Raw genomic sequence first — 25,513 nt, forward strand, 5'->3', positions numbered from 1 at the left:
ACACGTAACTGGTGAAAGGCACACAAACAAAACTTGATCTACCAGATTAACAATTCTGTTGTCTTAAATTAGCAGGGAAAATTACACACTGTCAACAGTATGTTTGTGCTGTTCTTCATTCCTTTCATTATACAGTAAAATGTGAATCGCGAGCCAGATCAAAACTCTTACAGAGTGATGTTAGAGGTCAGTAATCTCAAATAATAATTAAAAATGTAGAACTGGAATACTGTTAACTACCTAAATCTCCTGAGATGACAAACAATAATGAAAAAATTCAGGAAGTCTGTAAGCAATTTATAAGGCAGAGGCAGATGTCTGTGACAGACACGCTGCTGATCTGAAGCAGTTTGATAGCATCCGTAATCCAGAACTGGCAAGGAACAACAAGGTGTTTTTCAGCAATAGTCTTGATTAAGACAGTAAGAACATTAACGAAATAGTTTGAGACGACACTTCCTGAATATGCTGTTCAGTACAATTAAAATGATAAGCAGAAAATGAAGACTACACAAGGAAGTTGCTAGGAATGGTTTAGGTGATCACAGAGAGATAACTGGACTTTACAAGTACGAGGCAGTTTTCTCTCCAGCCTGTGCATGATCTGAACACTAAAAAAATATGGCAGTCCTGTATTTAATAAACAGAACTACTTACCTACAGTACTGTTTTTAAAATAAAAAAGAGCATTGCTCCCCTAATTCACTGCTGTCTATTCTCAAACTTCATACTGAAAACTTCGTTACACAACCAGGTTTACTGAATATGCTGCCTTCTCCAGCCAAGTAATAATTAGCATCCTAGATAGCAAGAAAACTAACAGTAGTGCAATAAAGGCACTGTAATGAACGTGAACTTGGTTCAGTGCAATGGATTTAGCTAATTACGTATCCATACTCCCTGGACAGCAAATGACACGTTTATTAATATGATACATCCCCTCATTACAGCAGAAAGGCAGTCTGGCAACCCTTCTCTGCTTGTTAATTCGCAGCAGTGGAGTAGGAGTCCCACAAACGCAACTGTGTGTAAATCTACACAATTTATTACTGTGAGAAAAAAGACCCTGGCAGAGAGTGGTTTATTGACCTGTGCTGCACAAAATAAAAAGCCTCCAAGCACCTGGACATGTCGCAAAAGGTATCACTGCAAATTAAAAAAAATTACTTGATGACCCTGTGCTGACAGTTTGTGCTACTATATCTTCCCTTCGGTGGTGGTCTTTAAACTCGGGGTTTGGTGCAGTCGTCTGTGCGCCACAGTAACTGAGACGGAGTCCCCAGGCCCATCGCTCTCACTCCGGGCCTGCGCTCCTTGTCGAGGCTGCTGCTCTCCCGGGCGAAGGCAGGCTTTCAGCGGTATCACCAGCACCGGTGCAACCCCCTTTGCGTTCAGGCCCCCGGGATCCCGCTCCCCCGCCGAGCCGCCCTCCCCGCTCCGCTTCCAGGCGCTCCGCGTCCCGCCGGGCCCCGCGGCTTCGGTGTCATGTCTTCGAGGCGTAAGAACGCCTGAGCCGCGCTCCTCGCCGCGCCGCCACACGGACACGCGGCCAGGCGAGGGAACGAGGGGCGGAAAGCGGCTCCGACGCCGAGCCGGGGGCAGGCGATGGCCGGCCCCCAGAGCGGCCCGACGGTAGACAGGCCGCGGACAGGCCAGCCCCTCCTCCCGCGTCAGTCGCTGACAGACAGCTGGGGAGACCGGTTAACGCGCGGAAGGATACCGCTCCGCCGCGTCAGCGCGGATATGTAGACCCGGCCGCCGCCGCCGCCATTTCGTGGGAGGGCGGTAGCAGCTCATCGCCAGCGTTGTGTGCTGCTGGCCCGCGCCCCACTCCTGGGCAGCCCCGCTCGAGCCGGCGGCGGCGGGAAGCGGCGCGGCGAGCGCGCCCCAGAACCGTCCTGCCCCGCCCTCTGCGCCTACCGCTCGCGAGTCAGCGGCTCATGCCTCAACGCGCGCAGGCGCCCGGCGGCGCTTGCCCCGCCCCTTTCCCCCCCTCGCTACCGGGGGGGGAGTGCGGGCGGTGGCGGTGTGTCCCGCCCCGCCGGCTCCGCCTCCTGCCCTCCCGCCGCGTCGGGGCCTGGCCAGTGGCGGCGGCTGCGCGGGGTTCTCTCCCGTGTCTCTCTCTTTCTCTGGGGCGGGCGGTGCCTCTCGGCTTTGCACCCCCCCACACACACCCTTCCTCCTCCCGGCCGCGACGGGAGGCGGCGAAGCGTCGCGGCGGGTGGAGCGCTCCCCCGGCAGCCTCCCAGGCGCACGGCCTCGCTGCCCGCAGGCAGGCAGGACTCCGGTCGGGCGCCCCCCTCGGCTGTTTCCGGAGGAAGGAGAAGCGCAGCTGCCCCCTCCCCCCTCTCCGCCTTCCTCCCCCACCTCCTCCTCCTCCTCCTCCTCCTCCTCCTCGCTTGCGCCCTCCCTCCCGGCCCCCCCTCGGCGCGAGCGGAGCGCGGAGTCACCGCGGCGCACAGACGGGCCCGGCGGCGGCGGCACTCGCACACACAATGGCGCTGAAACGCATCAACAAGGTGAGCGCCGCGGCTCCTCCTCCGCCTGCCCCCCGCTCCCCTCACCCTTCCCCACTTTCCTCTTTTTTTTAATTTTTTCGTGGTTTTTTTTTTTTTTTTTTTCCTTTTCTCCCCCCTCACCCCCGCCGCGGGAGGAGAGGGGCACGGCTTCGGGGGCGGGAAGGGGGAGGCGGGAGACCAGGGGAGCGAGGCCGGGCAGCGGCCGGCTCCTTCCGGCGAGGCCGCGGCCCGGCCCGGCCCGGCCTGGCCGGGGCGGTGAGGCCGCTCTCCTCGGGCCTAGGCCTGGCACCTCGGAGGTCCGCCACAGCCCCTGGGGTGGGGGGGGCTTGGTGGGGACCGGGACGGGGAGCGGCAGCTCTTGGGGACGCTCAAATGTCAGCGCAGCCCGGAGCCACCCCGGCGCGGCGGTGGCGTCGCCGCCGCTGCCCCTTCGCCGCCGGCCGGCCCGGATGGTGCCGGTCCGTGTGTGCCGGAGAGGCTTTCGGTCCGATGGCGGCCCTCCCCGGGGCAGGCAGCCGGCCTCCCGGGCCGGTCTCTCCCTTCTGGCGTGCAACTTCTTTCCCGCATTGTAAGATGGCGGCGGGTTCGCCTAGTTCGGGCTCTTTCCGGGATCTCTCGCTTTCTGCAATAACATGACACACACACACACACGCATGTCCGCGCTCCCGTCGACTCTGGAGCAGCTGCCGCCGTGCCATCCTCTCCCCGCGTTCCCCCTCCCCACCCCCCCATACCCCTCCGCCCCGGGGCCGGCTGGGCCCTCCCGCCGCCCGGCCATCGCCTGCCGGCCTGGCCTCGCCTCGCCCCCCGCGCCGGGCGGGAGCGCGCACCGCGCCGCCGCCTCCCCGTTGCACAATCGGAGCCGGGTGGAGTAACTTCGCGGCTAACTCGGAAAAAATGCTGAGGTGATGAAAGGGTTTTTTGGTTTGGTGTGGGTTTTTTTTTTTCTTTAAAAAAAAAACGCAACACAAAACAAACAAACAACCTCTCTCCCAGGGAAGAAGGCTCCCGTCGTGAGGTTGCGCTTGGGCAGCTTTATTTAGGGTTTCTCGGCGGCAGCGCTTGGTGTTTGGGGGTTGCTGAGATGTAATTTGCAAACGCGATGGGAGCGCAGCGGCGTTACCGGGAAGTCGCTGTTGATCTGTGCCGCTACGCGAGCTACGTGGAGCGGTTACGTATTTGAAGAGCAGGAGGGGAGTTTCTTGGTCATCTCCGTAGCCTGCCAAGATGGCAGAAAGTCAGTGTGTCCTGAAATCGATGAACTAAACTTCGGTGCACAAAACACCTTTTATAGGCGGTGTGGAAAGTTTGCTGCCTATTAGTGTCCCTGTAATTTCAGATCTCTTCAGTAGTGCTTGTGAGCATGTTTTAGTCAAAATGAGGTTACTTACGATGTATTAGTGAAAGGATAGTTCTGTTATCCCTGAAAATTTAAAATCTGTTCTGGATTAGTGATAGCTAAATGAATTGTGTTCGAATTACGACTACGCTCTCACAAGAGTTTCAAAACAATTCCTTTTGAATCTGCCATCAAAAGTTGTTCCCCTGTATTAGTGGATGATATCACTTGAGTTGAAACACAGCTAGGATACTCCCTGGTATGCTTTGTCATCAACTTATGCTTATGAAACACATTCAGGCGCTGCAGGTAAAAATTTATTGTCAAATATAAACCAAGGCAAACCCCCACTTACATAGTAATCTGGTGGTCAAAACCTTAAAAATGCTTCTAGCATGACTCTTGAATGAGTAAGTCATCTCTTTGACTTCAAGGTTTGGGCCTGTTATGTGCAGTCTCTTGTGCTGTATTGGTCCTTGTGCTCTGTGGCACTGTGTAGTAGCAAGCTTCTTCCTTTACCCAGTGCTGGATTTCAGGGTTGGTGAGATGGTTAGGCTAGGTTTTTTTGTTGTTGTTTTGGTTTGGTTTGGCTTTTTGTTTGAGGGTTGTTTTTTTTAAGGTGCTGTTTTTAATCAATTTAATCACACTGTCCTACAAGATATGCTTCCAAAGTCACATAAGGTCTACAGTTTTGATTTTGTATTTGCCAGCCTGGAAAGTCAAAATGCTGATGTTTTGCTAGAGTGAAACCATTGCTTGCAAGTTGCTTTCTTCCTATGCATGGCTTCCAATATGGATATTTACTGGGATTGAGGCTGAAATACAAAAATAGCAGGGCCAATTTTCTAACAAGGTGGTTGTGAATTTAGATTTCAGTCTTGCCAACTGGTAAAGCCAGAGAATGGCACTCCGTCACCAGTGAGCTGGGATCTTGTGCCTTCTAATCGTAAGGTCACAGATCAGACCTTGAAACGCTCTGCTTCCTTGTAGTACGTTGTTGGCACTAGATCAGAACAGGCTAAAGAGAGAGCAGGACCTCAGAACATTGTAGTCACACGTAGCTGATTTGGTCTGACTTGTGGTATTACCTGTCAGGGCTAAGATTCATTGTCTCCTGCAGCAGATGACATCCCAGATGCACTAACGAAGCTATTTACAGTCTGTTTGGTCGACTCCATCTTTGTGGACTTGACATATCAAGCAAAATAAAATCTTTTATTATGTTGGGTAAATCAGACTTTCAGACTGTGTTAGTGTGTGTAAATTTAATCTGAAGTTACGTTACACATTCAGAATACGAAACCCCCTACTTAACACATAACTGGCAAATTCTACTTTTGGTTTGGAAATGAAAGCACATGAGTATTCATGTGTTATGTGTTGGGTTATCTACTTCTGGAACACTCTTTATAAAGCTGTCTTCAAACTGAAGTAGTTGTCAGGTATATAGCCAGTCCTACAGTGATTATGTTATGCTGGAATTCATCATCACATCTGTGCCATCTGCCCTGAGGGTAGGCTGCATTCGATTGGCAAAACTCTGCTTTTATTGATAAGGCTTGCTCTGCACAAGAGTGGCAGTTGTTTTATTATGACAAGCAAGTGCTTTTGCCATGGAATAATGTGAACCTACATTGTGATTTTAATTGTTTCTTTTCCTGAAGATGAATTTTTTCCCAAATTATCATAAAGGCAATGGAACAAATTCATGTCGATTTATGAGCTTGCATCGAAATGCTTGATACATGCCTCTGGCATGTCGTCTTGGTCTGAAGTGTTGAGTGGTACCCACTAAACGCATGTTCTGTAATTGCTGCGGCATGTTTACGCTTCCGGTTCAAACGATGATGATCTGGTAGTAGGGAAACATTTATGTAGGAGTAGGGAATTGTGAATGTGTAAAATTGAGACAATTTGGGAAGTTACATCATTGATATACATCCATTTTATGACTGATATACACATTCATTAAAGCGAGGTAGTATAAAAGACCTAAGTGGTGATCTTGATACGCTAAAAATAGAATTAACACAGGAGATGTATGTATGAAATGTTTTGTCTGTGAAATCCTTAAGAAAACTTGTGCCTGCTGTGCTTATGTCCATTTGGTTAAGCATAGCACAAGCCAGCGTCATTATGTCGGGGTATTTTATTAGTAAATGTTAAGTGGAGTTGGCATCCTGGAAGCTAAAGGCTGAAGGTGGCAAAACCATTTATCACTACTTATGTACAGATAGAAGGCTTCCGTTGACAGTGGTGGAGACTAAATAACTATTTTGCTAAAGGCAATACCCTGCAGCACTATTCCTAGATGTGTAATTAGTTGCAACTTTAACCCCACTCCACCAGATCCTCCTAATAGGAAATGCTACTAACCGTGGAGATGTCCATAATATTTTTCAGAGACAGGTGTAATATGCAGCACTGAAGGCAGCATGAAAATCTGCATTAGTTTAACCAAAGGTGTAGCTTTTGTAGAGGTGATTGAGTTACAGTGTTATAAAGCCTGCATATTACTTTTGTTTTAAGCTGATACTCTTTTCTTTTGAACTTAATATGAAATTTTTTAAAAATAGCTTAACTAGAAAAAGCTGTTTGGAATTAACTTTTCTTCTCTGGATGAAACATACAATATTTTTGCAGGCAGTCTTGGATTTAGTTTGCTGGGCTTATTCAAAATAGTTAAATAACTTGAAGTTACGTGATTGATCTTATGCTTTGAAACAAGTCTGGATTTGTCTGTTTAGGGGCTCAGAAAGTTAAGATTAACTAGCTAATGAAATGCAGTTGATGTAAGCTTAGTTAAAATGCTTTCAACCTTTGTGAATGCTCTCTGTATGTATTGAATTACCTTTTTTACTTTAATTCACCTTAACTATTGATGGTTAGAAGGGTCATGTTGAGCCACAAGGCAGTGGTTGACTTTTAAACCATGAGATTTCGGTAGTGGAGTTTGGGAGGCACTAGTCTTGAAGAACTTTAGTGTTGTGTTTGGATTTTTTTTAAAGTAAGAATAAAATTATTCAGCATCAGTTGAAAGCTGTCATCACTTAAATTCTGTTTAAGATTTAGCTTATATGAATAGTCAAAAGTTACGTTTATACTATGAAATGGTTATCATTAAAATGGAACTAATGCTTCTTAATTGGGTAAGTTTGCCTGTATTCAAGTCCAGCATTTACTTACTATTAAGGTCTTGGACATGTTTTAAGAACTAGTCATTTTTTATGTGAGAAGAAAATTGATGCTTCCTTAACTAGAAAATTTGGACTGCAATAACGTAAAGATTTCTCCTGTTAATTGGGTAGTGTGCTTATGAAACAAGTTCCCAGTCAGCGTAGATCTTTAAATGTGTGCATTGGAATGGGGGGAGAAGGGGATCATAATCTCACTTAAGTAATTTACAGAACTTCAGAGATCAATATTCCATTAGATGGGTACTTCTTGCAGACCTTAAAAACAGCGTTGTCCAGTATGTTAAGGATTCGTGTGGGGTAATGTACAGGGTAAAAAGGTTGTCCAGCCAACATTTTCTTTACAATCATTCCAGCTTTTAAAGATCTGTTTTTGAAAGTGAGCCAGTGCTTTTGCTGTTACTCCCTGTGTGAGTTTCTTCTACAGAAGAGCTGATGTAGAACTCCACAGAATGAGCTCCCTTCAACCACCTCCCCAGTCTGTAACCAGCTCTGAAGCACTAATGCCTTTCTTTGTGCTCTCCGGAATTAATGGGTAAAGGGCAGGGGAAGGATGTAAACAGCTGTAAGTAGCAGCTGTTGAATACAGGGCACTTAAAACTGTGGAGGCTACCTCTAGCCTGGCATCATCCTCTACCATGGATGTTTTCTGTGTGTCCACTGGGTTGAACTGTAGAAGGAGAGAGAGGATGGAGGTTCTTAACCTTGTCTGAGATGTCAAGTGACAGCTGGTAAGGAGGAGTGGAAAAGGGTAGAGCTTTTGTCTAATTCAGATTAGAGTATTGATACATGATCTCCGATAAATCTTTCTGTTGCAAATACGAAGGTTTTGCTACTTTAACTGTCTGCCCTGTGTTCTTGTGTAGGTCCCTCCCCTGTGCGTCAGAGCTGGCAGATGGGAATGTGTTGTCTACACTTCAGCATTAGGTCGGATGTCTCAGTATAAGCTGACTTTTGTTGGTGGTTTAGGCTAAGATGCTATAGCTTACATTGAGAAAGCTGAGGTACAGGCATGCATTTTCTCTAGTGACTGATGTAATGTAGTAATCTGCTGGTATAATATGCAGAAAAAAATAAATTAGGGTAAGAAATAAAAGCAGTGAGAATGTGTATATGATTGCAATCAGTAGCGTATTTTTATATGCAGTTCCTTTTGTCAAGTTGGCTTTATCAGAAAAAAGTCTTAAACTGTGTTGAGTTGCATATGATGGACAGTTTTGTAAACTTCTTGAATCTCAATTTAACACCTCCAACTCTAAATGTAAAGTACTGGAACTTTTTTTTTTTAAAAAAAAGACCAGACCTTTCTATTCAGTGGCTTTTTTGTGGGGCACTGATCTGATACATTAAATGTGGTAGGGTTGTGTTGGGAAAGCCTTGCAAAAAAAAAAAATCAGCTAAAATTACATTCAGAAGTTTAAATTGGCACTTATGCCTTTGGCAACTCTTCATAAAACACTTGGATGTAGACAAGGTTTGATATCGAAAAATGAGCCAAATAGAGCATTGCAGGATTCAGGACTGAAATCTAAATAGATAGAGGGGATTTCTTTTTATTTTGTTTAAACGTTGTTCAGAGCCTTCTTACCAACAGTAAACTTCAGTATTAAAATTTTGTGTAAACAAAGCCTTTGTTCTGAACCTCATCCCTTTGAGATGCATGATATACTAGACATCTTCAAGATCTCCTGCAGCTTTTTGCTGTGTAATTGCGATGATGTATTTTATTTTATTCTGGTTTTAAGAAGGCGAGATGGGACTACTGCCGACTGCTTTGCAAATGTTAGGGCCCAGTAAACAAAGGAGGAGACAAATGTTTAATCCTTTCCACAAGCATCTGGACACCAGAGTTGCAAGCTGAACTGAGTGCAGATGCTACAGTGCTTTAGGTCTTCCTAATAGAGGGAGTGAGGATTGTGTTAAGCACTCAGTTAACTTTATAGTGAGTTTTCTCTGTAACCTGGAGTTACGTTGGCTAGGTGCTGATCACTTCTGTGAGCTCTTCTAGGTTTCTAGTAAATATGAGTGTGCTGCTATAAAGAAATATTTCCCAACCTTTGCTGGCCTGTTTGAGTAATAATGCCAGATAATTCTCTAAATCAAATAACTGCAAACTTTGTTTTTCCTTTTAGACTTAGTTTTAGTTTCTTTTTGCCTTGAATAATATAGCAAAATCTCCTGAATGACAACTTGCCAGATGAGCAATGTCCGCTTTCCATTGCCATAATTTAGGTTGCAGTCTGTTCATAAATATGCTTTTAAACACTTTCCTTCATCTGTTTTTTTTAAGCTTTTTAGAGACCCTTGTGGATATCATTGTTCTCTGGATAGGTGAGGTGGAACTCAACTGTAAGAGCAGCTGCACTCCAGAAACAGTTTTTGATTTTATTTTTTTTTATGCTCTTTTGGCTCGGTGTGAGCTGATTTTCTGTGTAACTACCTAATCCTATAGGCAGGCCCTTAGTTTTGCATCTCTACCACTAGCAGTTCAAAACACAGAACTATTATGAAGGGTATTATACGCAATAGCATAATATGATAGGGTAATTGTACAGCTGTAGATAAGCTAGTGTAATTATCCCCACATAGTTGTATTCATAGAATATACCCCTATGGTATATTGCAGTAGCTTTCACGTGCATCTTTGGATTCATACAAAACATGGGCTGATAAAAGTCAAGGCAACTTTTTAAAAGGAGAACTGATTTTCATAGTTCATTAGGTTAAATAATTAAGTTTCAGAATAATATATCAGCCTTCATTCATAAACAATGAATTCACCACACTGATTACAGATGTGGTGTTATTTGTTAGAATAGTACTTTGGTAACTTTCTGTTATATGATCCTCCTTTCAATACATTTCCTGGAGAACTTGGAGAATTCTTGTGCCTTTACTCAGAAAATGCAGACTTACTGAGGTTGTGCCCCATTGAGGTCACTTGTGATTTCTACAAAAACTTGTCTTGTATGCTACAGGATTTGTATAGTGTGTGTATAATGTGCATGTGTCACATCGAGTCCAGGGCAGCGTGTGTACAGATGCTGCATCTGGTTGATGTGTCAAATGCTGGTGGCTGAGGTTCTGCTGTACACTACTGTGTCCTTCACAAGCTGCGGGGCAGTGTTTTGGAAGGCTTTCATCTAACGCTGCCAAACCCCAGCATCTAATGAGTGTTGAGTTAGCATTTGTGTGAAATTGTCTATCACAATGCCAAAATCTCATTCCTAAGTGATAGCCATCGGGTCAGAGTGTCTTTGAATATAAACTTCTTTCCAGGTGCATCACTTCACATTTGTCTGTATTGAATATAATCTGTCCCTTCATTTCCTGCTCATTCTGTTTCATTTAGCTAGGTGCATCTTGCTGCTTCTCTTGTGGCCTGTTTACACCAGTTGCCACGTTCTCTGAGGGCTGCATGTAGTCCTGGGTTACAGAACCAAAGGTCAGTGTGGTTCTTACAGGAAAAAACTCCCAAGTGAAAAGTATGCTAAATTTCAGGGTCCAATATTCAAAAGCTTGGAAACGCCACAATTAAAATAACCAGTTATCATTGAAAGGGTAGGTAGTTAACCAGTGCTTCACTTCCTTTTTACCTTCGATGTACTTTAGTCAATGTGCACAGCCCTCACCCTACACTGAGCATGTGTTTTAATAGCTCTCTTATTTTCAGGGAATGGTAGTTGTTGTAATACCTCAGAATTGATGTGTGTAAAGCAGTCAAATTTTCTTCACCTTGAGTAAGACGGCTGCTGTGTGTTTTGGTTACTTTGGGAGAAACAAGCCATGCCTCTGAGTTCAAAGCACAACTATAGGTGTGTCATTGCCACCTTTTTTCTAAGTTTGTTCTGAATGCCTTTTGTGAGTGACCAGGAAAGCAAAGTTGGTAACTGAGCTCCTTTTCCAGTTGTATCTGTCCAGCTACAGAGGTGAACTTTGCAAAAGGTTGGAATACAGCAGAGAACCGTATTAGTTACAGTAACTCTTAAATTTGCTGAAAACCATGACCTACATTGTACGTCTTCCAAATTTCAGAACAGATGAGAAGGACTGTAGACAATAGTCTCATTCACAAAGGGCTTGTGTATGAAAGGTAGCTTCTTTGAAAAGATACCATGTAGTCATCTGAGTAGTTTGTATCACAGTCCCAAGCGCACAAAGTGACTTAATTACAGTTGCGCAGCACTCTGGCATTTCCTTCCTTCAGTGTGAGGCTTAAAACATGAATATTTCTATGTTTGTCTTTTAATATACCATTATGATATTGTTGCTAGACATTGTACAAACAATATGCAGTGTGTAGCCTGAAAAAATCTAGTACTAAAGGCTTGAGAAAGGAGAACCATGAAAACCAGACCAAGCAGAATAATCAGAATGGGGACAATCACAACTGTTACATTCCTCATCGTGTTTTGGGTTTCTTAAAAACCGTCCTGCGCGCATTGTCCCTTGCTATTTTCTGCGACTGGTCTTCATGTGTTTTCTCTGCATATTTGCTCTAATGCCTCTTTTTAAATGGCAGGAACCTACATCTTTCTGTACTGTGCACTGTCACTGTACATTGTTTTTATCCATTTATTAAGTGTTAGCCAAAAGGCCAGCTTGTTTGAAACCGATAATTTTCTGCTGGTTACACTTGTCTTGTGATGTGCATTGTGCTTTCTTATTCAGCTTAGAAATCCACATTCATCGTTCTTTCAAACTGTTATTTTCTGCTTCCAGGGGTAGTTAATTTTTATGCTGAAATGAATGTTGCAGATACAGGTGTGTGGGATGAGGCAGTAGTTCTTTGCTGGTTGACACTTCTTAATCTTCAAACAGGCTTAAATGTTCTTCCCCTCCCTTTATAGCTGCTTCCAGTCCTTCCTTCTTTTTTTAAAGCCCTTTTCAGCTGTGAGCTAATGAGTAAGACCAATGCAGTGGTGAATTTTTGGATGCTTAGAGTTTGAAATACCCTCTTTGACATGGACAACATTAGACAAGCACTCAAACTAATAAATGTTGATTTTTGTTTGGCTTAAGTGTTGGGGTTTTTACTTTTCTTTTTTTTTTATTTAAACTTCTGATTTAACTGCATATTGTCTTTCATGCCCTCCAAGGTAGAACAAGTTATTGTCTGGAAACCTAAAATTAACCCCATTTTTTTCCATTTTGCTTTCTTGACTACAAACCAGAAAGCTGCAATTTATAACTTTAACAAATAGTTCTGTTACAAACCTATATTAAATCTTTACAAACCAGTATCAAATCTAACTGTGAGTTCATGCCTGTGGGGGAAAATGGGTGATCTTCTGTCACTCTGTATTCAAGTCAGCTGCTGCTATCATTAAAAATAAACCCTGGGTATTTCCAGCTTAAACTTGAAAAACGTAGCAGTTGTGCCACAGGGAGTATGAATTCTGACAAATGGGAAGAAAAGGAGCCAACAGCGATGCTGCTCTACTTGGTACCTTGCAAGAAGGCAGCTTGGTAGGCATCATGCTGTCATTTCTTGCTGAATTTGCTGAGACCTGAAAACTTCTGTGAGAAAAGCAACTAATTCCCTTAAATATTTTCCTTTACTGTCTTGCTCATGCATATTTGAATGAGGTTTTCCTTTGTCATTCTTTTAAGTTTTCTTCATCCTTTCAGTGACTCCTGTAATCTTTTAAATAGCTGATAAAGAGGAGTTATTTGAGGGGGTTTTAGCAGCTTTTCTATCAAAAAAAAGACACTTTTGTGGTTTATAATAAGAATGTAGTCCTGCATTCACACTCACATGTCAATGTTTTGGATCATCATTTGAAGTGTAAGCCATATTTCTGATGTTAGTTATGATTATATTTGTGCAAAACAAGCAGATTAGTTAGCTTTTATAAACACTTTTCTTGAGAATAGTGATTTGGTTCTTGGTTAGCTTTTTGATGAATTTATAGAGAAGGAGAAGATTAAGAATGGGACTGTTTCATCAAAAAACCTACATCTTGCTACAGGCTTAATGTGAAACTGGCAGAAGACCATGGTGCTGGATTCCTGTTAAAGCAGGTCTATCTGTTGCAATGACGGTGGTACTGTTGCGGAATTTCCAGTTTTCTCTCAGTTTTCCAAAACTCTGTTGCAAAATTGTAGGTGTATTGCCACTTTTATGTGCTACATTGCAGTTGTCCTCTACCAGTAGCATTGGTGCTTGCTCCTTAAACAATGTTTTAAATCTGTAAAATGCTAAGTGACTAATCATCCTTGTGGAGAGGTAGGAACTATCACAACTTTATATTTGGAAACTGGGACGCACGGTGATATGCTGGAGCTATACCGGAAACCTCTGGCAGTGCCAGAGACTACTAGTCATGGTTGTAATTCAAGACTAATCCTTTCCGATAGGCATATAACACATCAATCTGAACCAAATTTGGCTTATTGTTTCTATATAAAGTCCTTGGAATTTGCTTCTTCGGAATTGATATTTTTTTTCTTAAGCCACGTGTAAAGTGAAAAGCTGTAGCAGCTGACTCCAGGAAAACGCGGGTTCTACTTGGGGGATTTTTAAGAAGGTTTGGGATGTAGCTTAGTACCCCTTGACAAAGGACGGCACTGCTGAAACAATGTAAATAAAAAGAAGCAAAGTTGGAGATAGTATTGCAGCAGAAGGAATATTAGAAGCATAAAGCCCTTATAGGTAGAAATTTTACAGAACAATGCTTGGTAACATTTTTAAATTCTAAAATACTAGTTAAACTCTGCTTTGTAAAGTGAAAATGTGGTCTTCACATTCTTGGTGAGAAATAGGTGAAAGCAGGGGAACAATTATGAGCTGATTTCTTAAAAATTATTTTTCTAATCATCTCATGGAAATGATGAAACTTAGTTTTGATGTCAGAAATATTTTCAGATTAAATATTTTCCTGTTACAGAGTAGTTGCTGTTGATAGCTAAGCTGAGAAGGAAGGTCAGTTTGTGTTTCTGCTGCTGAGTGGGAAGCTTAAAAAAAAAAAAAAAAGCTCCCCACTTTCCTTAAATGAAAAAAAGAAATGCTTCAACTGTGCTCCAGAATATCCCAGCCCATGTGCCTCTGCTTGTTTAGTTTCTTGTTATTCCAGTTTGCCTGATGGATTCAGTTGTAGCTTTCAGAAGGAGGCACTTCTAAAGTTACACAGAGAGAACTTTCTGCTCCCTTGTTGCAGAAAAGCCTTCCTCCTTTTGCATAGATGTGAAGTGTCACACACTTCACTGGGAGGTGAAATAGGTCTGGTGCTAACTGTAGGCAGGCAAAGCTTGCCAGTGGTTGTTCCATGTTTGCCGAGTTCTTCCACAACATTTCACACTCTGCTGAGGCAAACAGCTTTGCTACAGACTTTACTCTTCTGACCATAGTACCTAAGAGAAGCAAATACAAGAAGTGTATGCCACCTCAGCTTTGTTTCTTTCTGAATTTAGTAGGTAAATTACTTGTTCTGTGGTTGAAATGCTAAATGGTGTGTCAAGTGTTCCTAACCTTATCTGTATTTTGGACTACTTTGTTTAGCACAGTTAGTTTTTTTTTTTTACTGAAGTGTTTTGGGACGGATAAAACTTTAGTCCTTTACTAGTGAAAAATCACTGCTTATTTGTTCTCTAGAGCAGTTCCAGTGGTTAAAAGGGGTAACTCTGTATGGACATGTATTTTGAAACGACTGGAGACTGCAATATTAAAACTTATGTGTTTCAGCCTGTAAATTATTCCTAATTTACTGGAGGGTTGTTTTTTCCCAAATTTTTCACCAAAGTTATTAAATGTAATATTTGTTTCACATTTGCAATCCTACTTATATTTGCTTTTCCTGGTTGGATTATTGATAGACTCTAATTTTCCTTCTGTATTAAAATACTTTATTCTCATCTTGAGTACTGATTTCTTGTTTTTCTGAAGATCATAGTACCTTTTGAAGAGCTCTCTAGTCTAATGCATACATCTCCGACTGTCCACTTTACGCTGATCTTTTCTTGTCCTTCATGCTACTCATTTTTATAATCTTCATAAACCGCATGAAGAGCCTTTTCATAGTTGTTAGTCCCTGCGAAAGTTTTTTCAACTCAAATAATCCAGTATTTCAAAAAGTATTTCCATTTTTTTCAAATCAAATAATCCAGTAATAACTACACACCTATTTTAATATAGTTAACACTTGTGTCTTTCTGCTTATTCTATTGCTACAACTTACTTAAGGGGGAAAATATCTCTTTTTTTCTCTCAGATTTTGGATATAATTATTTTTAGAACTGGAGAATGTATTTAGATGAGAAATAAGCCTGATAAACAAAACATGCTATATTTGTTAAGTGGAAAAAACCCCACCCTGAATATTAGAAAAACTTTCTATCTGAAGGTTCTTTTACACTTCTTGTTTGTCTTTGCACAGATAATATAAATCTAACTTAGTAAGTTTTTCTGGAGACTGCTGAAGAATATACAGACCTAATAAGTGATATTTCGTGACAGAAATAAGTCTATCACAGGGACCCCCAGTAATAACTAGGGAGTGTAGAGAAGTGCACTGGAAATGGATTTACTGGGATGATCTGGGAAGAGCTGTTGCCCATGCTTCTAAATAACAGTAGCAGTGAAATGAGCAGTAAGATTCGCTTCATTGTGCTATTGCTTATGAAAACTGATACAATTCAATTTTACAAAACAGTCTGATTCCAGTGCAAAACTGAAATCTGGTTAATTGCAAAGTTCGTCAAAATTAGCAAGCATAGGGAGGGGGAATGCAGGAATAAGTTACCTTGGTGTTGGTTTTGGTGTGAGTTTGGGGTTTTTTGAACATATGGACTTCAACATGTTGAAATAATGTTACTCTCTTGGTGTTTGCAGTAGCTATTGCCTTACCAAAGAACAAGGTGTTTAAGTTACAGGGAATGTCATTTTTTTCCCTCATTTTCTATTGGCTTACACTTACTAAATTTTTATCAAGTGCAGAATTTGTGAAACTTAAAGGATGTACATTAGGATCATTCCAGGCAAAACAGTTAGCTGTCTGGTCCAAATACGCATGTGTTTCAAGCATAATAGGTATGTCTGGGTTTCTTAAATGTCTGACAAAGTAATGGAAATGGCTTGTATAGACTTATAGCAAAATCACTTGGGTGCAACTGTTAATGCATGGGGGAAGGACCAAAGGTTTTATCTTTTCTCGTGACTTCTAGATGCCTTGACAAGTGCAGATTTATAGAAGTTCCTGAAGCCGTTTTTTAGATTCAAAAGAGAACAGGGAAGAGGCAAGGTGTCTGTTACACACTTCAACTGAAAGTGTAAATTTAATTTTAAGAGACACTGTTCTAACAAGTAACTTGCAGAGCGTTTAGATAAATTAATGCTGAGCTTCTTTGATTCATCACAGCAGTCTTGATACTACACAAGGAGTCCTCTGTCCGAAGTTTCTGTTTTCATTCCCTCTGTAATGGGGGAGGGAGGGAACTGTTTCTGCAGCTCAGTCATTCAGAATTTTAAAGGCATAATTGTCTTAAATGTGAAGTTTGAGCAAAAGATGTAGTTATTTTGCCTGATTACAACACTTATCAGCTTCATTAATTTTCCTGTGTACTTCAATCTGTGCAAGATATATCCCTGCTGGAGGTAGAGGGGAAAACAAAACTGAGTTTCTAGGTTGGTTGGTTTGTTTTTTCCTTTCTGTTCTGAGTTTTAATGTCAGATGTTACATATGTAGTGTTTTTTGCTTCATGAAGACTCATCAATAGCTTTCTCTCTTCCTGCTTTTCTGACTAAGACTAAATCCTTGATCAGAAAGTGGACTTTTCCTGCTTTGGGCTCTTTCTCCTGCCCCTCTTTCTGTCCTTCAGCAGGGCTGTCCTTAAGGTAGTGATACTTGTTTGGAAAAGCAGTCATTGTAGCTGTTTACCTTCATAGCCTGTTTTGGTGGTCGTCTTTTGTAAAGACAATTTTGGTACTGGTCTAGTGGTTCTAGTAGTTGTTATTGCGCATTCTTCTGTGTTTGTATATGGAAAGCTGTTAAAGGTTTTTGATGGACGTGAAGTGAAAATGACTGAGTTCATTAGTGTTCCTTCTCTGAACAGTTTTTTTGTTGTTATTCTTTTTTTCCTAAAGGAACTTAGTGACTTAGCCCGTGATCCTCCAGCACAGTGTTCAGCAGGTCCCGTTGGAGATGACAGTAAGTAACCCTTAAGTTTTGTGTTTTCCTCTGCTAACTCAAAGCATATCATGCATAGATAATAATGCGGAGTTTTTCTTTTGTAGTGTTTCATTGGCAAGCCACAATTATGGGACCTGTAAGTATTCTAATTCTTGTGATGTAATATTAAGCTAGTAGTTCTTATTCCAGAGGAAGCTGTGGGGTTTTTTGGTTTACCTTTTTTAACTCCTCTTATCAGACTTAAATTCTAGAGGTACTCCATATAGTAACAGAAAATGAAGGGGGGGAGGGGGGAGGGAAATCAATCTGATTATTTTATTGCTGAATGTTTTATGAGGACATGTATTTCAGCTGAAATGATCTCTAGAGCAATGTTAGGCATTATCACCTAATACCTACAAACTTTGTTTGCATTTAGCTTTAGAAAAGGTTTGAATCTAGCATGAACGTTGTAGTAGGAGCTGCTCCCAGTGTCAGAAATTAGTTGGGATGCTTTTGTGTGGAACTTGTAACAGAACAGGGAATCCTTATTTGGTCTGGTGTCATGTACTGAGATCTTGAATACTTTTAGGAATAGAAGGGAAAAAGCCACTGAAATGTGAGGTTCCTGTTATGACTGGGGGTGGGGGGTAAGTGTGTGTTAAATGTACAGTAAGCATCTGAAACCGGAATGTGACTTTTTCCTTGTTAAAGAAGGCGAATGTTTGCCTTCACTGAAAATGTAACCTGCAAACACCTGACATCTGTAGTTCTCAGGACTGGTTACCTATATTTAGAAAACAAAACCTTCTGTAACTTGAGAAGACAAATATTGGATGCCAGTAGACCTGCAGCCACAATGCGATGCTTCTGGTGAGGCTACAGAGTAGGAATTAAGTATCAGTGATGCTGAATTGCCCTGACTTTAGACACAGCTACAAGTGTGGTTTTAGGAGATCGCTACAGAAAATGTGCTTATTACCAGTTCACCTGACTGGAAAAATGGCTCTCCATTCCGAAGTATCTGGTCCTCATTGACTGTAACTAGGTGCCTCAAAAAGATAAAATTATTTAATAGCTATATTCATGTTTAAAAGGCAAATAATGTTTTGTGCTATGCCGAGTATGATTTTACATGCCTGGTGTCTGCATGGTCATAAGGTATTAAACATCAATTGAATTTAAATTGGGGTCATTATTTTTAGCTTCCCATTCTAGTTTAATAATGTACAGATCCTTTTTTTCCCCATATGTGTTTTATGGTGTCAAAAGGTCTGCATTCCTGTTTCAAGACTGGGCAGTATGCTGTCAGAAGCGTGGTGTTAGTAGTTGCAGTGCTCCCGTGGTGTTGCTTAGTGCCTTTAATAACAGATGAGGATTGTAGAATCAATTATCTGCCCTTCCACCTTTGCAATGTGATGTTATACAGGCTGTGATTTTCTTAGATAGATGTAAGACAGCTTGCATTGGTTTAGCACACTGTAAGAGGGGTTTCTGTAATAGCTAAAACGTATTCCCAGAATATGTGCAGTTAAAGGGGTGCTTTCTGGTTCCTCAAGGCCTCGCATAGTGCCTATTGATCAAATACGAGAGGTTATATCTTAACTGCTAGGTTTTCAGCAGAGATTGGACAGGGTATAACCTATATGTTTTCATGTTTGAGTCCTTTGTCTTGTGTTGCAGAATTTAATTTTCTGGTATTTAAGAAAGAAAGATGTAGTTACTTCCTTACATTGGTGAAATGTTTTTGCAATTAATATGCAAATTCAATTTGCAAATAATTCAGAAGGGTACTCAGTGTATCTCAACTTCATTTTCCCTAGCCCTTAGTTTGGAATTAAAAGTATTGTAGTCTTCAGTTTAAACAATGTAGTTGTTTCGAGTAATAACTTACATCTTTCTTCTCATAACTAGGAACTTACACGATCCCTATTTAGTCACTCCATTTATTTGCTGCTTTCTATCAGCTTTTTTGCTTCCAAATGTTGCTTTACTGCTAATAGTTCACGCCTGAATGAATTATCCCCGTAATTGTTTCCTTGGAGCAGGGAAATGTAAAGTACTCTTGCAGACCAGATTACAGTGAATTTCTAATACAGAAAGGGAGGAAGGATTCATTTTAATCTTGATGAGGGTGTTTTTGTTTGGTGGTGCTGGTGGGGTGAGGGTTTTGGTTTGGGTTTTTTTGCAAGGAACAAGGAGTTGGCTATATATTTGTAGGTTTTCTGCAGGGCTGAGCAACCCCTAAGCCAAAGATAACACTTACAGGGGATGGAAGGCCCTTAGAGCTGACTGTTGCCACTGTGAGCTTGGGTGGTCATACCAAATAAGCTCCAAACACAGAGTTTTGGGTTTTAGGGCCTGACAGCACCCCTGCTTTAACATTGCTTCTTGGAGCTGTCTCAGAGGCATTTGGATGCTTTTGACAAGCTGTCCTGAGTGGATTGTCAGAGCAGCCATTTTCTATGAAGCATTAGCTCAGAGAGGGCCATCCGGACAATGACCCGTGTGTGTTCTGTGTCACTTACCTTAGGAAGTAGTAACTGAAGTTTCATTGTATCTCTCTTGTATTGGTGGATTAAACAGTTCAGTTGTTAAAATTAATTTCCTCTCATTTATTTAAAACAACATCTTCAGTGATATTTAGTCCTAAAGATAATAATAGGAGAATTATTTGTTTGCTTTGACAGAATGACAGTCCGTATCAGGGTGGCGTATTCTTCTTGACAATTCACTTTCCTACAGATTACCCTTTCAAACCACCTAAGGTAAGTAATGCTTTCTCATTTGTGAAATTAGTGCTCTTCAAAGAACCAAGTATAGGACAGAAACTGTCAGCATCTATGGTGTAATATTGTAAAGTTCTCACTGCTTTTACACATTCTTACAGCATCTTAGGTGGCTAGGTCCCTCTGACTACCACAGGAATGAGTGCGTTAGCATATACTTGAGGAGCAAATTCATATATGTGAATTCTGAATGTCTTGGTTTTATTTATGTTTTTCTTGATTGATAGGAAAACTCATTAGCTTTGTGTTACTGTAATAGAATTATTGTTGTGGGGACTGAGTCTTACAGTGTAGCTGTTTGGGTTGGTCTATAGGAATGTGACACTATGGATTGGAATTAACTTGCTGAGTGACTAAAATCAGTGAAGATGATTTCTGTTAGAATTTGGTAGTTATTGTGAAATACGCTTTTTTTTTTTTTGTAGCTTTATCAGTCACTAGCATTGTCTTCCAATTTTCAGTCAGTATGAAAGCGCACGCTTGGAGTCACCACAATCTCTGAAGTGTTTTAGCTCTGTGACAGCAGTGTTACCGTGGTTCAGGCACTTCTGTTGAGTGTATTTGTCATGATGTGGGCACCTTTTATTATAACACAGCCTCATACTTTCCCTCTCTCTGTTTGAAATAGAGTGCCTGGTAATTGGAAACTGAGAGGTTGTGGCTTGGGTGCATTTGCATGAATTTGATATAGTTTAACTGCTTAATCCTTTTCTTTTAGAGTAAATTGAGTTGACTAATAGCTTGACTGAGAAGAAAGGGTGACATCATTGTCATCATAGACCAAAACACACTCTTCATATTTTTTTTGTTGCAGGTTGCATTTACAACAAGAATCTATCATCCAAATATTAACAGTAATGGCAGCATTTGTCTTGATATTCTAAGATCACAGTGGTCTCCTGCTTTAACTATTTCTAAAGGTAACTTTCATGAAGGAGAAATGTTTCCATCTTGTGTTGAATACTGTGCTTATAGCTTTGGTTGTCTTGAGTTCTTACCCATCTCTTGTTTTTTCCCTTACTCGTTCTAGCCTATGTTTTGCCAATTTGATAATGATATCTTACTGTGGGTTTAATGGATATTTGTTGGGTTTTTTTTCTAACACCTTCTGCTACATGGCTGTTTGAGGCCTTGTCAGGCCACTTATTTGTTTCACTACTCTTAGCAGAGCTTACTAGCTTGGTCCCAGAGGAATCTGCCAGCGTTTGGGTTGAAACAGGCCTATGGCGGTGTATTTGAGCTAAGGCTGAGAAATTGCTTGTTTGCAGCTGTCCATGTAGATACACACTTGCATATTAAATTAAAGTCAGTTTTTAGTAATGAAATCTGCATAGCTTTTTGTCTGAGTCTGTCTAGAATTGCATGCAGTGTTATATTGGCATATCTCTGGTAGCTGAATAAAGAAAACTGTTATTCATAGGTATTGCTTTCTGACACTGTGCACGGGCATTGTATTACATCATGAACTAAGCTTACTGATTCTACTTCAGGATAAATTGATGTTGTGCTGCAATAGAAGCTTTGTAGCTTTCCTCATTTTACTATAGTAAGTAACAGTTAACTCGCAAATTTTTGTATGATGATAAAATTTTGTTTTGCTTCACAGCCACTGGTCACTGTGGCTTCAAAAGATCTATCAAAGTGCTCCTTTGTCTAAAGAACTTGTGATTCCTGTCTGTCCAAGGAGTAGGTTTGTCATTTGAATATGGATTCCCTACATTTTAATGCTGTCACTATTGTTTTTCTTTCAAAGCTGCTGTGAGAGTGGAGGATGAAGTCCTCATAGCTGCCTACAACAGTGTTACTCCTTTATTTTACAACATATGTGTAGTTTTATCAGTGCAGACCAGGGTGTTGCTACCTTACATACAACAGAGAAAGAATTCAGTCTGTTTGGGTTTTTTGAATAATAATTTGAAGTTCCAGTGATTAAAACCATGGAACATGCTGGTCATCAGAATACATAATAAGATGCTTTTGTTGGCTCCTACGTTGCATCATAGTGCAGGGAACAACAGTGCTGTTATCGTGTGTGCTTACTGACAGCTGTAAGTATTGGGAAATAGGAAATAAAACATTCTCACAAACTTTTAAATCTTCCTGGGCTTTTTATTTAGAGTGAGTTACAAAGTTATTTTGGCTGTATATCATGAAAAAGCTTGCTAGCTTCTCTCCTATGCCAGCATTGTGCTAATGCAAAGATCTCTGATCCATTGTTTCTGAGATTGTTGCTCCTGTTTTGCTATTGAGAATCCTTTTTTTTTTTTTTACAGTTCTCTTATCCATTTGTTCACTGTTATGTGATCCAAATCCAGATGACCCACTAGTGCCAGAGATTGCACGTATCTATAAAACAGACAGAGACAAGTAAGTACAGAGTTGCGTAAGGCTAATATTTTAACAAACTTTGTGAAGAGTGCATTGTCAGACAGGAATTCTGTTGAGTGAGCCTTTTGTGAAAATCTGGGATGGAGAGAATTTGTGTGTCAAAGTAGTACCTATTCTTCGTAGTGCATAATTTAAAACCAAAGGGGCTTCATATCTTTGAAGTTGTGGGTGAAGGAGACTACCTTTTTCTCACATGCGTGTCAGTATTCTAAAGTATGCATTGCCCACTTTTTTGCTTGCTGCACATAAATGGGATATAGTTAGATCTTAATTTTGAGGAAAAGATAGCTTTGTTATTTTGGTGCTTTCTTTTGGTAGCAGCTTGGTCTTTAATTTTGGTGCTCCCCTTAGAAAAAAAGTTATCAAGCCATTTTACATCTGTGTTGAAACAACTTTTTTTTCCTTATGTGTTTTTTAACATTATCCACAGGTAGAATTATATGAAATAGACTTTGCTTGGTTTATATATATATATATATAATAATGCTAAATATACTTGTCCAATTAGGTACAATAGGTTAGCAAGAGAGTGGACAGAGAAATACGCTATGCTGTAGGGTAAGAATATCTGCACAATACGGTGCATTTAACAAAATGGAAACTTGTCAGCACTTGAGTGCTGCATGCTCTAAGGCACTGGATTAACTAACAGATAATGGATGCACCAGTTACTGGACTTGGATATTTAACAGCTTGATCTGTGGTTAGTGTGAAATGTATTGGCTAGTCACTATTTCTCACAGATACTGCTCTTGCATGGCCAAAAAAAAAATATAAAAAAGATAGTATGAAATAATTATCAAGTTTTGAGCCAGCTTGTCAACTTTTTCTGGTAAGTATTTACCCAGATTTTGTCAGAATTTCGTTAAAAGTGATGCCCTGTATCAAGACCTCATACATTGACATGGGTGAATTTAGACAATCCAAGTTTCAACTTTTTATTGTTTAGCAGTGTCTGTCTTCTACATATAAACTAGGAAAACAAATGAGGATTATTTTCTGCTTGTATAATTGAAAATTAACTTCTTACTGACAAGCATGGAGTTAAGTATAAACTAATTGTCAGCTCAATTCCTGTGGAACTAGTGTACTTAAATATTCTTTTAATGTCCTTTTTAAAAATTGTTTGAGCAGTATATTCATATGGAGAGAATATTAAGTGTGAAGAAATGCTTAGTGCTGTTTTACTCTAAAATGGGAAATGACATTCTTTATCCAATTATATTATTAACCAAGTAATCTTTACTTATGGCATGTGATACTCTGTAATCTTTACCTAAGGACAATATTTAAACAAAACGCTCCCCTAGCCTCTCCCACCCCAAGTGGTCTCTATTCCTTTCCCATCAGTAGTTTTTCACAACAGCCTTTTAGCAAATCTGCTTGTTTTGAATTTGAAGTGTTTCATATAAATTAGAGAATATCCTAGTTACTCTAGGGAGGGATTTGTTAACTTTTTTCAGTTCAAGTATATCTTAGTATAGAAAGAGACTTCTCTTAGTGTGAAGAGAATAGGGAGATGGGAATAAAATGATACGTAATCATTAACTGTTTAGGAGATTGTAATTTTCTTGCTGCCATTAATTCAATACCTGTTTTTGTTTGCAGGTACAACAGAATATCTCGGGAATGGACTCAGAAGTATGCCATGTGATGCTACCTTAAAGTCAGAATAACCTGCATTATAGCTGGAATAAACTTTAAATTACTGTTCCTTTTTTGATTTTCTTATCCGGCTGCTCCCCTATCAGACCTCATCTTTTTTATTTTTTTGTTTACCTCCTTCCATTCATGCACATGCTCATCTGAGAAGACTTTAGTTCTTCCAGCTTTGGACAATAACTGCTTTTAGAATCTGTAAAGTAGTTACACAAGAACAATTGCCCAAGATTCAGAATTTTTTTTAATGGAGCATGTGTATTATGTGGCCAATGTCTTCATTCTAACTTGGTTATGAGATTAAAAACAAACAAACATTCCTCACTGCTCTAACAGATACTGAAGATATCACCTGAAGGGGGGAGGGGAGATGGATGTTCAGTTTTCTCCCATCAAAGAAGTAACATTGCTGTAGCAACATCCATCTTGTTCCAAACCTTCCAGTGTTAGAGAACTGAGGTTTTTATTATATGCTTTTGCTCATAACTGATGTGTCTGGAGAATTGGTACTGAATCTATAGCATCAGCAGAACAGAAAATGTGATGTATCTTATGCATGTCAATAAAGGAATGACCAGTTCTTGTTTTACAGAGAATGGAAATTGGAAGTCAAACATCCCTTGTATTCCAAAATAGGGTCTAAGAACATTTTTGTAATTCATTTAAATTTTGTTAGGAGGCTTGGAGCTATTAGTTAATCTGTCTTCCAAAACACTGTTTAATATAGCACTGAATAAATGATGCAAGTTGTCAATGGATGAGTGATCAACTAATAGCTCTACTAGTAATTGATTTATTTTCTTCAATAAAGTTGCATAAACCAATGAGTTAGCTGCCTGGATTAATCAATATGGGAAACAAAATCTTTTGTAAAAGCAAAGCTGGTTTTTGTATATACTGTTGGGATTTGCCTCATTGTTTAACATCAAATAATGATGTAAAGTTCAATAGAGTGAATCTTTTGCCATTTTCAGTTATAATGCTCAGTCTGTTGCAGGTTGACACATTGTTCGGCCTGATGTATGCAGAATTAATAAGCTAACATAGTAGTGTAGCCTTAGTAGTGTGCTACACGTGGTGCTGGGAGCCCAGCGTTCAAGGATGGACTTGGGACCCAGCAGATCTGAAGTGGTGTATTTGTGGATATCCTTCCTGATGCACCTGTGTTTGCTGACTGAGAACCTTTTTCTTCACCCTGTACACTTGACAGCTGAAAGATCTTAATGTGGGAGTAATGATGAGGCAAAAAAAAATATAAAATAAAGTACTGTTTTGATGTGGGAATTGTCATGAGGCTGTGTTGAAGTGACTTTACTATGTGGGATGTTCGTTACCATTGAAAAGGACTTGTTCAGCCATGCTGCCATTTACATTGATGACTATTTTAATGCAACAGACACTTTCCTCATGTCAGGTGACTAGACGTGAATAAAGACTCATTGCTATTGGATTTCTGTTCTACAAGAAACATTGTCTTGTGCCATTAGTTTATCTTTGCAGCCACAAGGGCATTATTAAA

General features: G+C 40.7%; 1 protein-coding gene across 5 annotated transcripts; it reads left to right on the top strand.

The window, feature by feature from the left end:
* The first annotated feature begins 47 nt into the window (after positions 1-47).
* Positions 48-25,278, top strand: UBE2D3 (ubiquitin conjugating enzyme E2 D3). 5 transcript variants are annotated; one of them, XM_074589459.1, is made up of 8 exons: positions 48-2,519; positions 17,134-17,197; positions 17,284-17,315; positions 19,849-19,926; positions 20,762-20,867; positions 22,221-22,314; positions 22,844-22,893; positions 23,944-25,278. In XM_074589459.1, the coding sequence occupies exons 1-7, from the start codon at positions 1,941-1,943 to the stop codon at positions 22,890-22,892; spliced, it is 1,002 nt and encodes a 333-aa protein (XP_074445560.1). In that variant the 5' UTR covers positions 48-1,940; the 3' UTR covers position 22,893; positions 23,944-25,278. The 5 variants fall into 5 exon arrangements, with proteins under 5 accessions (XP_074445560.1, XP_074445561.1, XP_074445564.1 ...); XM_074589461.1 differs by lacking the exon at positions 48-2,519 and adding an exon at positions 3,354-3,424; XM_074589460.1 differs by lacking the exon at positions 22,844-22,893.
* Positions 25,279-25,513: the final 235 nt, after the last annotated feature.

This window comes from Larus michahellis, chromosome 5, assembly GCF_964199755.1.
Source record: "Larus michahellis chromosome 5, bLarMic1.1, whole genome shotgun sequence".
In the NCBI taxonomy this organism is placed as follows: Eukaryota; Metazoa; Chordata; class Aves; order Charadriiformes; family Laridae; genus Larus; species Larus michahellis.